The following is a 14,777-nucleotide window of genomic DNA, read 5'->3' as shown; positions in this document are numbered from 1 at the left end:
GAGTCTCTTGAATTTTCAGCATCATTTCTTAGTAAATGAGTATGTAAGTTTTCCATCTTACACTGTAGTAGAAGTTACATGTCCCGATTTGCAGCTGTGAACATTTGTGTTTTTGTCGTTTCCAGTCCAACTTGGCAAGGTCACCCCTTATACTCTTGAAAGTATGACTCGCAGGCCGTCCTTTTTTCTGAACCCAGATACAGGGCACTATAAGCAGGCATTCATCGTCTTTGAACTCAAATTGATCCTAAAGGGAAATTTGTAAATACGCTTTTAAAAGATCATCACGCTTGGGAGGTTTAGATTTGCAAACTAGAAATTAATTCTCAAGTATCTGGTTTTTAAAAATAGTGATCCTACAGAATCGCATTGTCTGCTTAACTCTGATTGTGATTTAAAGAAAAACACAACTTTAAGTTGAAAGGAGAAATTTAAAACCCCTTCAGAGAACTGGACCCCAGCTTTTTACCAACTGCCCCCACCCACAAGCTCAGTCCCTGAGGAAATGAGTGAGTACTTTTTTAGTCTTTATCTTCCCACATTTGAATAAAAGGAATAAATCAAGAGCCTCAAAAGTGAATTTGAATAAGTGGAGCCAAAGCTTAAAAACTGAAGCAACTCCCTAGAAAGACAGTCACAGTTCCCTTTCCTATTGTTTATTTCAGACTTCAGAAAACACATTTAAATAATGCTTTCTCCTTTAAAGAGGAGAGCAAGCATTGTAACCAAATGACCAGCTAACTAATTTGGAATTGAAAGTGTGGGTTTTTACAAGCAGGAGGGGTGTGCCTTTCTTTCAGAGCATGTCCCTAAATTGTCAGTGGTGTAACCATATATTCTGGGCCGTTCAGGTCTTTGCAGTTCTTTCTCCACATGAAGACTTTTTTTTTAAACATTTTTTTACTCAATAGAGGGAAGTGATCTGCTCTTTTCTGCTTTTGAATGATTAATTCTGTTTATGGTTAACTGTGGTTTCATGAAAAGAGACCCTTCAAATTTCGTCTTCCTGTTGGTGAGAGTTGCTTACATGTGACCCAGTAGACAGATTTGCCCATTTGACATGGCCTTTTTAAGGACAGAGGGTGAATCTAAAGTAAATATTTGATCATTCTCTTTTTCACCCAGATTAGTCAATTTTGATGTATACAGCTGCAGTGGTTTTCAAACTAGTCCTGGTTCAAAGGTTTCCCTTTAACCATCTGTAGGACAGATCGTCGGGGCAAGTCGGTTAAACTTGCTGATGCTCAGATTATTCTAAAGTAAGATGGGGTGGGATTAGAACCATGTTTCCCGAAGTGTAGCAGATCCTTGATGACTTCGGTTGGTACATGGTCATGGCACTAAATAATACTGAACCACATAATGAGAGACTCACTACCTTTTCAGTTGCATTTCATTGCTTGTGACTGAGTTGTCAAGGGGGAAATTTTAGTTTGGAGGGAGCAGGTATCTCACACCTCGCCAACTCCTGCTGCTTTCCATTTTTAAGTAACAGCGTTAAGAACCTCCGTTTCAGAATCTCCGACAAGCAAAAGTAGCCAGCTAGAATCCAGCAATGTGGTTTTGTTTTCAGTCTCGTATTTAGTTTTATGGTCGCTCTGTTTTTTCACAAGTGATATTGCTTTTCTATTTTTAGTCATAATATACTTTCTTTTCAAGTAAATGTATTCAAGTAAAAAACAGTGAGTCCGTTTTTAAAACAGTGTTAAGTAAACAATAGTTCAAGATTATAGCAAAATTCCCAAGGTGTGCATAAATAAAAGAGAGAATGGGAAATAGCAGATTTGAATATCTTTAATGTCCCTCCCTTAATTCTGTGAGTTTCTGTGTCGGACAAGAAGGAAAATATCTTATGCAAGTTGATGCATTAACCAAAGCCCAGCGGGCAGTCCTCTCCCTCCTACACACAGATAAACACGCGCAGAGACTCCCGTGAAGTAACACAGATAGCGCTGGGCCCACTCCTCAGTTTCACGCCTTTGGTTCCCATCTCATTTTGGGAAACAGAAGCTGTGAGCACGTTGACCGCTATTCTGGCTCGTTGGCCCGGAGCCATTCTTTGGCGTCAAGGATCGTTTCCATGGGCACATGGAGGTGAAAGTACCACGATCAATTTGAAGATGCGGATCACTTTGAAAGGAGGGGGAAGTCCCCGATCTTGACTTAGCAGCAAAGCTATCCCAGATGGTGTGGCTCTTAGTGTGGTGAGCAGAGTGTGCCAGTGAGGCCGAGACACAGTTACAGACCATTCATTGGCCTGCCCAAGAATGGGGCTCTGGAGTTTGGAGCCTTTAGGAAGCCCTTTTGATGGTCAGCAATCTCAGGTAGAGACTCACTGAAATAGCCCCCAGCCTGGTGGTGTTCAAGTGCCCACAAAGACTGTGAAACCAAATGGGATTGTGTTTAGTGAGCACAGTCTGAGGCCTGGGCTTCAGGAACCCTCAGGAGCAAGGGTGACCCCTGCGTGCCATCCTCTGTGTCTGTCCAGGTTCGCTATTGCAACTCCCTGGATGAGGAAGAGAAGAGGGAGCTGAAGCTCTTCAGCAACCAGCGGAAACGTGAAAACCTGGGTCGTGGCAATGTCAGGCCCTTCCCGGTCACCATGACAGGAGCGATCTGTGAACAGGTGAGCGTGGATTGCGAGGCGTGCCGAGGGGATTGCTCTGGCGTCCTTTCACTCGTTCATTCAACAGTTATTTTACTGAGAACCTACTTTGTAGGCCTGGGGGATACAGCCGTGGACAGCAGATTTGAAAGCTTGATCTTGCCCTTGTAAGGAGTTCCGTTCTAAGGGAGAAGTCAGACAGTAACATAAATAAGATAGAAAAAATTCAGTGGGGAAGGAGGTTAGTGTTGGGAGTGTGCAGTGGTTGCAATTTTCAGTAAAGGGATGGGGAAGGCCCCGCAAAGACATGCAGGAACTGAGGGGGAGGGAGTCATGCAGATGGCGGAATGGGGGGCGTGGCTAAGGGAACAACAAGTTCAAAGGCCCTGTGGCAGGAGCCATTTCTGTTCTGTTTGAGGAACAGCAGGTTGGCAAGTGTGGCAGGGCAGAGGGGATAAAGAAGAGAATGAGTAGATGAAGTCATGTTTCACAGAGGGTTGGGTAAGCCACTGGAAGGAGATAGGGAGCTATTGGAAGGAGTTGAGCAGAGGAATGGCATGATGGAGTTACATCTCAAAATGAGTCCTTTAGAAAGTGGAATTTGCCTGGACCATGGGTCAGCCTCTTTCCCAGGGTCATCCCAGGAGCAGTGCCGTTTAAGCAGGTGGTAAACGGTCACCCCCTTGGATCTGAGGGTTCTTCAGCACAGTGCATGAAGCCCCCTGCATTCTCTCTAGGACCTCACTGAGTCGAAAGTCTGGATTTGTTTTTTCTTCGAGTCTCCTGTAGAGTGCTCCGGGCATGGTGGAGGAGGGTTTTCAAGAAAGCAGGGTGAGAATCCAGCCTGCCTGGGTTCACCCTGCCCCACCTCTTGACCTCCAAAAGCCTTCTGGTGCTGATGGTCATATTTTGGGCACATCTCTTAGCCCTGCTGCTAAGACAGTAGCCCCATCTAACTCCTTAAGCGCTTTGGGGACCCATTCACATACTGAAAATATGTGAACTGGATTGAGGAAGAGAAGGCAAGATACTACCTGAGCGGAGGGGATACCATTTGGGGGCCCTTTTTGGGGATTTCAGAGGGATAGTGTGGGAAGGCTCAGGTGGATGGAATGGAGATGCAACTTAACAGGGAAGCCAGAGGACCACAGATTTGGCAGTGGGATGGGGCCTTCATCCTTGACACCTGCCCCTGAGATGTAGGTGGTCAGAGGTTAAGATGTGAGATTCTGTGTACTCAGTTCAGGGCCTCTGCCACTCTTGGGTCATTCTTCACCAGTCCAGGCGGACTTCCCTAAGACGATGGGAAGGTTGGGTGTTTCATGGGCAGGTGTCAAGAGTGGCATGGAAGAGTGACGAGAGCCTGGAGGCAGAAAGACATAACATGGCTGCCATAACATGGCAGTGACCATGTTACTTTTCCTGATGGTTTTGCTGCAAAATGGGGCTAACAAATGCCTAGGTCATAGAATCACGGTGAAGATTCAGTGGGATTCCGTGTTGTTAAAGTAATTAAACAAGGAGGCCGTTGGACTGGGGTGGCTCTAATGCCTCGGTAGCCTGTATCAGCAGACCAAAACCTAAACCAGTCAGGGTAGTGGAATCCGAGAAAGTGAAACTGAACAACCGATTGCAAACAGCCAACCAGGCTTTCCCAAATAAGGGGACTGCTTAATCCCTAGTCCCTGAAATACTTTCCGCACTTTGCTTCCACGTCTTCTCTATAAAAATCTCTCCCCGGGTTCGTGACCTTGGATCTCTCCCAACAACCTTTAGTTTGATGCTTGTGGCCCAATTCGAATCAGTGTTGGAGCAAATAAACTGGAAAACTTGAGTGTGCCTCAGTTTCCCTTTTAGAAGTATGCATACCTCAGCTACCAACGTTAGCACAAAAGGCAGGGGTAGCACTTTGCATAACGTAATGTCTTTCTTATGTCTGGTCACTCGCATGAATGAGGCCCCCGAGACTATTCCATGAGACCTTGACTTTCTTTTCTATGAAGCGTCACAACCCTTCTGCTGGCCAAGGTGTGGGAAAGGTTTGGAGGTCGCTTTTCTCCTCCTTGGACGTTGCCCCCAGCCACTCATGTGGAGCCGTAATGCTGGACCCTCAGGCTGGGAACCTCAGGCCAACACCGTGGTCAGCAGAGAGCCTCCCCCCTGGACCTGTTACCTCACACTTTACTCCTCCCTCAAAGACTGCACCGTATTCATTTTATCCCAGGTGCAACTGGAAGCGTGGGTCATCAGGGACTCTGCCTTGTTCCTTTCTGGGTAGGGGGAAGGAACTTCGGAAATGAGTGAGAAGCTCAGGAAGGGGAGAAAGAAGCCCTTTTCATAGTCTGGCTTTAGGAGTGGTACCTTTTCAATCGGGACTGTGTAAAAAGATGGTAGGTAAAAAAAGCATCCCTGAAAGGCTTCTAGAGAAGATGTTAAAAGTGGGCATATCTTTATGAACCCACTCCCTACCATCCAAAGTGCAGACCTCCAGGTCCTCCCAGAGGCCCTCTGAACCCCCTCCCCACTCACGCATCACCCAAACCCCACACAGCCTACTCTTTCTAGCAGCAGTCCTGGCTGGGCCTCTGGAGGGAGTTGGCAGTATCTAAAAGATAATGAGACCTCCTGCTGGCAGACTTTTCCTTTCTCTCCCACCTTTGGGATTGCTTATTTTCTCAGTGACAGGGTCTTCCTCGTGTTGGCCCTAGGAGGGGCAGTGGGGGAAGGACAAGAAAACCCTGCCTGCCTGTGTGTAGAGCAGGTAGCACAGTAACTGATTTGCAAGTAAGCGCTCAGTCATCAGCTAGTGATGCCGGTGGTGGTCGTGTATCCCTCCCGCGTGGCGCTGAGAGATGGGGCGCCGGTGTTCCTCTTCCTGACGTTTCTGTTCGCCTTGCAGTGCGGAGGCCAGATCAATGGCGGGGACATTGCTGTGTTTGCGTCACGCGCCGGACACGGTGTCTGCTGGCACCCACCCTGCTTTATCTGCACTGTCTGCAACGAGCTCCTGGTGGATTTGATCTACTTTTACCAAGATGGGAAGATATACTGTGGCAGGCACCACGCGGAGTGCCTGAAGCCGCGCTGCGCAGCCTGCGACGAGGTCAGAGTCCGCCCGGCTCCCTGGGTTACACCGTAGCCAGCACGTTGTCCCGTGGTTCCTGCATGGAAGAAAACCATAGGCCACTCCCCTCCCCTCTTATATTAACCCTTTCAGAAATGAAGCCCCACCATCCCTCGTTGCTAGAATGTCCAGGACTGTGACCTGCTTTACTGAATGTGACAGTCTCATGGGCCGCTAGGTGGAAGACAGTTTCTAGAGCTGAGGACATTTCCAGGGGCACTAGGTCAGTTCAGAACTCTAAAAATAAAAGGCTTTGTGCAACTTGAGATTTCAGCCCAAATCCCAGGAAGTAATCATCGTCAGTAATCGTGTGTCGTTTATCTTAAAATCTTGGGTTTCCTGAGATTCGATGGGACGGTTTGGTTTGAGAAGACGAGAAAGTGGGTAGCATGATTTGATTCTCCCACAGTTTACAAAAGGTCTGATGAGCATTCAGGGGGCACATGGCTACTCCGTCTGGAAACCTCTGCCCCACACTCTTAAGAGGTACTTGAATTTGCTTTTCCGAGTAAGAAAGCAGTCCGGACACAAGGTTCATACCTGGTGTTTTCTCCCAGCAGAAGCACACCTAGGTGTGATCTGGGAGCTGAAAGATAGAAAACCTGGTTTAACTTAAAAGTTGGGGGCAGAAAGGAGAATGTTCTAAACCTGACTGATTTTATGGGACATATTAGGAGAAAGATCTTGGACAGGGGTTTCTTCGTGCATAAAGTAGGTTTTTGGTTCTTTCTGACCCCATAACCAGCAATGTGGGACCCTGAAAATAACACTCCTCTTTTTCATCCAGAGTCCACTATTACTGTGGGCATCTCTTCCTTAAAAGCCGCCAATCAGAGACTCACTCCCCTAGAAGGAAGTCAATTGGCCTTATCTAACTTGGATTCTAATGCTACCAGTGATATTCAAAAGAGACCCTCTGGGCAGGTAGTTGGTCCAGTTCTAGTGATTGTGGGCAGCCCCTTTTCCTGCCTGCCTCAGTTTCCACATCTGGAAATTGATGCTCATGATACTTAATATTATCTAATGGCAAATAGAATAGGATGATTAAAGTGGTTTGAAATTTTTGCTTATTGAGATCTTATTCATACAGCATAAGATTTACCCTTTTAATGTGTACAATTCAGTGGTTTTTAGTGTATTCACAGAGTTGGACAACCATCACTACTGCCTAATTCCAGATCATTTTCATCACCGAAAAAGCAACACCAGGTCCATTAGCAGTCACTCCCCTTTTCCCCTCCCTCTAGCCCCTGGCAACCAGTAATCTCTGTCCCCATGAATTTACATATTCCAGACACTTCATATAAGTGGATTAATGCAGCATATGACCTTTTGTGTCTGGCTTTGTTCACTTAGCACAGTGTTTTTGCGGTTTTCCCGAGTTCCAGCATGTATCAGTACTTTCCTTTTCATGGCTGAAGAATAACCAGTTGTGTGTATATATCACATTTTGTCTAGCCATTTATTAATTGATAGACATTTACATTGTTTTCACTTTTTGACTATTATGTACAATGCTGCTATGAATATTGATATATGAGTTTTTGTGTGGACATATATTTTCTGTTCTCTTGAGTATATACCGAGGAGTGGAATTGATGGGTCATATGGTAGTTCTATGTTTAACGTTTTGAGGGAATCTAAACTGTTGTCAAGAGGAGCTGCACCATTTTACATTCCCACTATCAATGAAGATTCCAATTTCTCACATTCTCCTCAATTCTTTTTTTTTTTTTTAACATCTTTATTGGGGTATAATTGCTTTACAATGGTGTGTTAGTTTCTGCTTTATAACAAAGTGAATCAGTTATACATATACATATGTTCCCATATCTCTTCCCTCTTGCATCTCCCTCCCTCCTACCCTCCCTATCCTACCCCTCCAGGCGGTCACAAAGCACCAAGCTGATCTCCCTGTGCTATGCGGCTGCTTCCCACTAGCTATCTACCTTACGTTTGGTAGTGTATATATGTCCATGCCTCTCTCTCTCGCTTTGTCACAGCTCACCCTTCCCCCTCCCCATATCCTCAAGTCCATTCTCTAGTAGGTCTGTGTCGTTATTCCTGTCTTACCCCTAGGTTCTTCATGACTTTTTTTTTTCTTAAATTCCATATATATGTGTTAGCAAACGGTATTTGTCTTTCTCTTTTTGACTTACTTCACTCTGTATGACAGACTCTAGGTCTATCCACCTCATTACAAATAGCTCAATTTCGTTTCTTTTTATGGCTGAGTAATATTCCATTGTATATATGTGCCACATCTTCTTTATCCATTCATCCGATGATGGGCACTTAGGTTGTTTCCATCTCCAGGCTATTGTAAATAGAGCTGCAATGAACATTGTGGTACGTGACTCTTTTTGAATTATGGTTTTCTCAGGGTATATGCCCAGTAGTGGGATTGCTGGGTCATATGGTAGTTCTATTTGTAGTTTTTTAAGGAACCTCCATAGTGTTCTCCATAGTGGCTGTACCAATTCACATTCCCACCAGCAGTGCAAGAGTGTTCCCTTTTCTCCACACCCTCTGCAGCATTTATTGTTTCTAGATTTTTTGATGATGGCCATTCTGACTGGTATGAGATGATATCTCATTGTAGTTTTGATTTGCATTTCTCTAATGATTAATGATGTTGAGCATTCTTTCATGTGTTTGTTGGCAGTCTGTATATCTTCTTTGGAGAAATGTCTATTTAGGTCTTATGCCCATTTTTGGATTGGGTTGTTTTTTTGTTATTGAGTTGCATGAGCTGCTTATAAATTTTGGAAATTAATCCTTTGTCAGTTGCTTCATTTGCAAATATTTTCTCCCATTCTGAGGGTTGTCTTTTGGTCTTGTTTATGGTTTCCTTTGCTGTGCAAAAGCTTTGAAGTTTCATTAGGTCCCATTTGTTTATTTTTGTTTTTATTTCCATTTCTCTGGGAGGTGGGTCAGAAAGGATCTTGCTGTGATTTATGTCATAGAGTGTTCTGCCTATGTATTCCTCTAAGAGTTTGATAGTTTCTGGCCTTACATTTAGGTCTTTAATCCATTTTGAGCTTATTTTTGTGTATGGTGTTAGGGAGTGATCTAATCTCATACTTTTACATGTACCTGTTCAGTTATCCCAGCACCACTTATTGAAGAGGCTGTTCTTTCTCCACTATACATTCCTGCCTCCTTTATCAAAGATCAGGTGACCATATGTGCATGGGTTTATCTCTGGGCTTTCTATCCTGTTCCATTGATCTATCTTTCTGTTTTTGTACCAGTACCATACTGTCTTGATTACTGTAGCTTTGTAGTATAGTCTGAAGTCAGGGAGCCTGATCCCTCCAGCTCCGTTTTTCGTTCTCAAGATTGCTTTGGCTATTCGGGGTCTTTTGTGTTTCCATACAACTTTCTCCTCAATTCTTGTTTGTCTTTTTCATTATGGTCACCTTAGTTGGTATGAAGTGACATCCTGTGGTGGTTTTGATTGGCTTTTCCTTAATGGCATATAATGTTGAGCATTTGTTTAATGTATTTATTGGCTATATGCATATCTTCTTTTTGGGAGAAATGTCTAGTCAAATCTTTTGCCTGTTTTTTCACTTAGGTGATTTTTCTTTTTCTTGTGGCTTTGTAAGGGTTGTTTATATATTCTGGATACTAGTCCCTTATCAGATATGTGAATTGCAAGTATTTTCTCCCATTCTGTAGTTATATTTTCACTTTCTTGATGATGTCCTTTGAAGCATGAAAGTTTTTTATTTCAGTGAAATCCAACTTCTGTTTTTTCTTTTGTTGTCTATGCTTTTAGTAGTCATAGCTAAAAAACCATTGTCTGATTGTCTGATCCAAGTTCATGAAAATTTACACCTGTGTTTTCTTCTAAACATTTTATAGTTTTTTTCCTCTTACATTTAGGTCTCTGATCCCTTTTGAGTTAATTTTTATATGTGGTGTGAGGTAGGGGTTCAAATTCATACTTTTGTATATGGCTGTTCAGTGGTCCCAGATAGATTTGTTGAAGAGAGTATTCTTTCTTCCATCAAATGTCCTTGTCACCCTTGTCAGTAATCAACTGGCCATAAACACTTGAGCTTATTTCTGCCTTGATTACTGTAGTCTGCAGTAAGCTCTTAAATCTGTGCTTTGAAATTGTAAAAAACTCTGTCTTAGGGGTCAAAACACAAATGCTTCTGAGGGCTAGACAGTTATCGTAAATGAAGGTGACTCATTTTAAGGTAACAGTGAGTGGTGAAAAAAAATGACAAGCTACAGAACTCATCACTCATCTGAAAGCAGCAACCCCTCTTATTGTTGCCATGCAAGAATGTGTAGCACACGTTGCCAAACACGTGTTTTCTAAAGAGAAACCAGGATTCCAGGTGTTTATATGACATTTCTCATTTTAAAAAAATATTGTACATAAGCCAGATTAAATCGATATGGCCAAAGCGCCCATGAGCTGTCAGTTTTTAGTCCTGCTTTATATTCTTTAGGGTAGCATGTTCTTTGTCTTTATACAACGTGGTTAAATTAATCACCGACCAGGCCAGAAACTCTTTAATTGTGCTTTAGGCAAATCCACACGCGGGAACTGATATAGATAGAGAATAAACATACACATATAGATTTTCTGTTTAATAATTGGTGGACAGGACCTATTTCCCTACCCTTTCAGTTTGGGGCCCTCATAGCTTTCCACCTTTAAAGTACATTCTCATGGCTGGCTCTTATCCACTGACCATTTGGCTTCTCCATCTCCAGATCATCTTTGCAGACGAATGCACAGAAGCTGAGGGGCGACACTGGCACATGAAACACTTCTGCTGCTTCGAATGCGAGACAGTGCTGGGCGGCCAGCGCTACATCATGAAGGAGGGAAGGCCCTACTGCTGCCACTGCTTCGAGTCCTTGTACGCAGAATATTGCGACACCTGTGCCCAACACATAGGTGAGGCAACTCTTGGTGCTCAGCTTGGTCCTACTCTGACTGGATCTGCTTTGTGTCCGGTATAGTTAGAATCCCTTTGGTTGTAAGTGATAGAAACCCAACTGATACTACCTTAAGTGACAAAGGAAATTTCGTGGCTCACAGGACCAGAAAAGCCAAGAAGGAAATTGGTTTCAGTTAAGGATGGTTCAAGGATTCAAAGTCTGGTTCTTTTTTTCTCCTGTGTGTCTCCGCTCAGTTTGCTTTCTCTTGGCATCATTTGGAAGCGAGCTGCCTTTGCAAGGTGACCAAGATGACCACCCCCCCCCCCCCCCAGCTACACTTAGTCTTAGCACTGGTATTCTCTAAAAGGATGGGATCGTGTTTTTTCCAATATCCAAGTCAGGTCCTCCAGATAGGAATGCTGTAGCCCCTCATTTGGTCATCTGTTCCACCCTGGAAAGAAAAGAATAGGGAGTTCCCATTGGAACTCACCCCCAAGGTATACAGTCCCACTACCAAAGGGACGAGGAGAGGTCTCAGAGGACGATATGAGGGGAAAATGTAAACAGACGTCTTCCACAGCCTCCTCGGAAAACCTCGGGGGTCAGCAGAGGGAGGAAACAAAGCAGTCCTCGTGGTAGGAAGAGACAGTCAAGGAAACCAAATGGTTTCTGGCACGCGTGTCTTTAAAAAAAAGTCAGCAAAAGCTGACCCAGCCAGAAACGAAGTGAGAGAACCTCAAATAGCTCGGAAGCTATAAACTCCCCAAAGAAGTGGCAGATATGAGATGGTGAAAATCATTTTCCCTTTTCAAGTAACTGATTTGTTCAGCCCTTCCATGCTGTTCCCGATCGTGCTGCATCTGTAGCTTCTTATTCAGCTTTCCTGTTCTGGCACCTTGAGAATGGGCTGCCCTTTAAAAAGAAAAAAAACAGTTGGCGGCAGATGAATGTCTTTGAGACCAGCAGCCTGATCTTCCTGTGGCTTGTGCAATTCCAAGAAGTCTGCTCGGAGGCTGCCAGCTTCTTACCTGTAGTTGGGAGATACGGAGATGATCAGTGTGAGAGCCTGTTGTGCCCCGCTTGGAGACACCTGCTGTGTGCTTAGTGGTCCTTTGTCGTTGAGTCCATCCCGTGGACTCAGGCCCGCTTCTGTGGAGCCCTTCTGCGCTGGAGTCCCTGCCAGGCCCAGGGTGGAGCCTTGCTGTGCCAACCTTGGTCCAGCAGCGTTCCCTTCTGGGAGCTGGGGTGTTGCGAAAATCCCCTTTCCCCAACCCCTAAAAACCTCCCCCTCTCACAGCCTGATGCATTTCTCACAGGGTCAAAGAGGTTAAACAGACATACCTCCCTTTATTCTAAGAGCTAGGAAATGAGCTTGATTTGGACAGGTGGTGGGGCAGGTGAGGAAGGGCGAGGGGTGGGACTCGATCAGGGGAAATGGTGTGATGGTGCTGACCCAGCACTGCTCACTGTGGCTTCTGGGTCTGCAGGGAGATGCCTGCTCAGCTGAGAGAGGCTGAGTATAGACAGCTTACCTATGGCAGCCATACCCCCTGCTTGTTAGTATTTCTATTTCTTCTGTCCCTTTCCATCGAGGCTTAAAAGCCTCTCCAGAAACTGCCACTTAGAATTTTTGCTCAGTAGCTTGGACAAGAGAAAATATGTCACCGCAGCATGTACACCTCAGAAGTTCCCTGTTTTCTTCTGTTTCTGTCTTCTTTTTAGCTTTGATTGGCATTCCCTTCTCCTTCCCTCTGAAAGCCATAAAAAGGCATCAGTGCTTTGTCAGAAAAGGGGACCACTGTGGCCTGCAGTATTATCACTGCTGTGGTTAAAATGCTGTCCCTCATTTTTCTTTTCCTAAATCCACTTTTCTGTACAACATACTTTTCTTGCAACAGAGAAAGGGTATGCTCTGTATATCACACATACCACAGTGTCTGGATGCTTTGCTCTGACCGTATTATCCAAATATTCCCTATTTATACAGCCACTCAGTGCGGACCCTACAGCAGGAAGCCGTTGCCAGGGCAACGGTACTTTTGCCTGCTCACAGCAGAGTAAATAGTCCTATAAACATACCGAGGCTGTAGCAGCAGTAGACACATACACCCTCAGAGAAGTACTTAAAGGGCTTAGGGAGGGAATAAAAAAGGAACGCTTAGATGTGGAACGGCTGAGCCCTTTTCCAGATGTTTAGAGTTCAGGAGCAGTTCAGAGCACCATCTGACATCGTTGATGTTTATCAGGGACCACGTTTCACTGCCTGCTGGGCCGCTTTGGAACATGCCTCCCCCTCCGCTCTCCCTACCGCGGCCCGGCCTTTTGTGAGGCCCCCATCCCCAGAACTAGGCCCCTGCTGCCGCATCTGAGTATGTTTCCTCGCAGAAGCACAGGGAGGCAGCTGGTGGAGGGACAGCCCGTAGGAACTGGACTTGCCGCACACCTCTGAAAGGCAGTGGATAAGGCTGCAGCTGCTTGGGGTGCTGTGCTGAGTTGGAGGTCGCAGTGAGGATCCAGGGCAGCTGGGATGTCAGTGGAAGCTCTCTGGAGGAGAGGGAACAGGGGAGAGGGGAGGGAGGGCCGAGCCAGCCTCAGAGTTCTTTCTTGGACAGCATCCAGGTAGCGGCCCTCAGAGCAGAGAGGGAGACAGGCATTGAGACCTAATAAAATCTCAAGAAGACGGCTGGGAAGAGTTAGCAAAGCACTCACTGCATCTTAACTCAGTTAGTTCTCAAGCAACCCTCTGAAGTAAGTACTATTATTATCCCTGTTTTATTGTGGAGGAGACTCAGGCACAGAGACATGAAGCCACTTGCCTAGGGTCACACAGCCCAACAGCAGCCCAGCCAAGATTGGAACCAAGCTGACGGGCTTCAGCATGTTTACAACCAGCTGGCATGGCACGGAGCTGCGATTTGAACTTGCGTTTGTCCGAGTCCTGATGCCTCACCAGGGAGTTCGGCCTGCCTGTGCTGCCTGCTCCTGCTTCCCCCGGCAGCCTGACGGAGGAGAAAATGTTTCTGGAGCCCCAGCTTTGCGCCTGCTGTCTCTAGCCCCTCCCCTGCCGGTTTTCACTCCTCTGGGAATGCGGTGCTGAAAGGGAGTTGATTCAGTGTCCCTCTGATCTTGGAGTGACCCTTGTGGTGGCTCCTGTCCTGCTAAAAATCCCCGCTTGGTCCCTAGGGCCTGACTCCTGAATAAACAGAGACCCCTTAGTTCAGGGAGGAGCTCCTAGGAGAAGAATTTACCTTACGCTTCTCTCTCCCTGGACTCCAGGGACATAAAGGGAAGTGAGGGGTACATGGGGAGGGCCCGGAGAGGCTGCTGCGCCATCTGCCTTTTGTTCTTGCCCTTCTCCTTTCCCCTGTTTCTTGTTCACAGCCTCTCTGGACAATTGTCTAGAGGTTACTCTTGGAAAGTTCAGACTCAGGACTCGAGCCACCAAAGGTGAAAGTTCACATTGGTACTGCCTTTCGGGAGAGGCATTGATCGCTAGGCGTCAGGATTCTTGCAGAGGTCCCTTCCCATCCCACAGTCACTGCTGGGTCTGCATTTTAAGCAGGCTCTCCCTACGGGAGGCTGGGAGGTAGGTCCCACAGCTCCCGGCTCCCATTCTGCCCGTTTAGCAGCTGCTGTCAAAAGAGAGTCTCCCCGTGTCGCTCTCTTAGCAACAGTCCCAGGTGACTCTCCCTTTGGCCTGGTGCAGGTCAGGTGCCCACCCTTGAACTAGTAACTGGGCTGGGAGATATGGTGTTTATACTGGCCAGTGCTGGTCCAGGTGTGGCTTTAGCCCCGCCCAAAGCTCATGGCCCAAGGGTGGCAGGGAGATGGTGTCCCACAGGGAAGTTAGGTCCTGTAACCAGAAGAGGGCAGAAGAGACTCTGAGATGCAAGAGGGGCTATGGGAGGTTCCCAGAAGCAGGTGTAACAATGTTATGTAAACGAGACACAGCCCGGGCACGGGACAGAAGTTACGCAAAGGATATGCATGCTTACGGTGAGGTGATGTCTTTGACAGACTGCATCCAAGTTTTTCCTTACCGTGAGCTAAAGTCCACTTTTTTCCTTTCCACTAAACTGCTAAAGTAATTACCCTTTGGAATGCCAGGCACTGGTGATGGAATTCAATTCATTCATCCAT

At 46.0% G+C, this 14,777-nt stretch overlaps 1 protein-coding gene across 10 annotated transcripts in view; it reads left to right on the top strand.

The window, feature by feature from the left end:
• PRICKLE2 (prickle planar cell polarity protein 2) overlaps window positions 1-14,777 on the top strand; it is a 342,911-nt gene that overhangs the window by 277,581 nt on the left and 50,553 nt on the right. For all 10 annotated transcript variants that reach the window (XR_004528595.2, XR_004528594.2, XM_019947623.3 and 7 more), the window contains 3 exons: window positions 2,489-2,626; window positions 5,505-5,708; window positions 10,467-10,653. Coding sequence is in view for 8 of the 10 variants with exons in the window: in XM_019947623.3 (XP_019803182.1) it covers window positions 2,489-2,626; window positions 5,505-5,708; window positions 10,467-10,653 (529 nt within the window). In the remaining 2 variants the exon portion in view is untranslated. The remainder of the gene's footprint in view (window positions 1-2,488; window positions 2,627-5,504; window positions 5,709-10,466; window positions 10,654-14,777) is intronic.

Source organism: Tursiops truncatus, chromosome 10 (genome assembly GCF_011762595.2).
Source record: "Tursiops truncatus isolate mTurTru1 chromosome 10, mTurTru1.mat.Y, whole genome shotgun sequence".
Classification (NCBI taxonomy): domain Eukaryota; kingdom Metazoa; phylum Chordata; class Mammalia; order Artiodactyla; family Delphinidae; genus Tursiops; species Tursiops truncatus.
The sequence above is the reverse complement of the archived record's forward strand: the minus strand, read 5'-3'. Positions and strand labels throughout refer to the sequence as shown.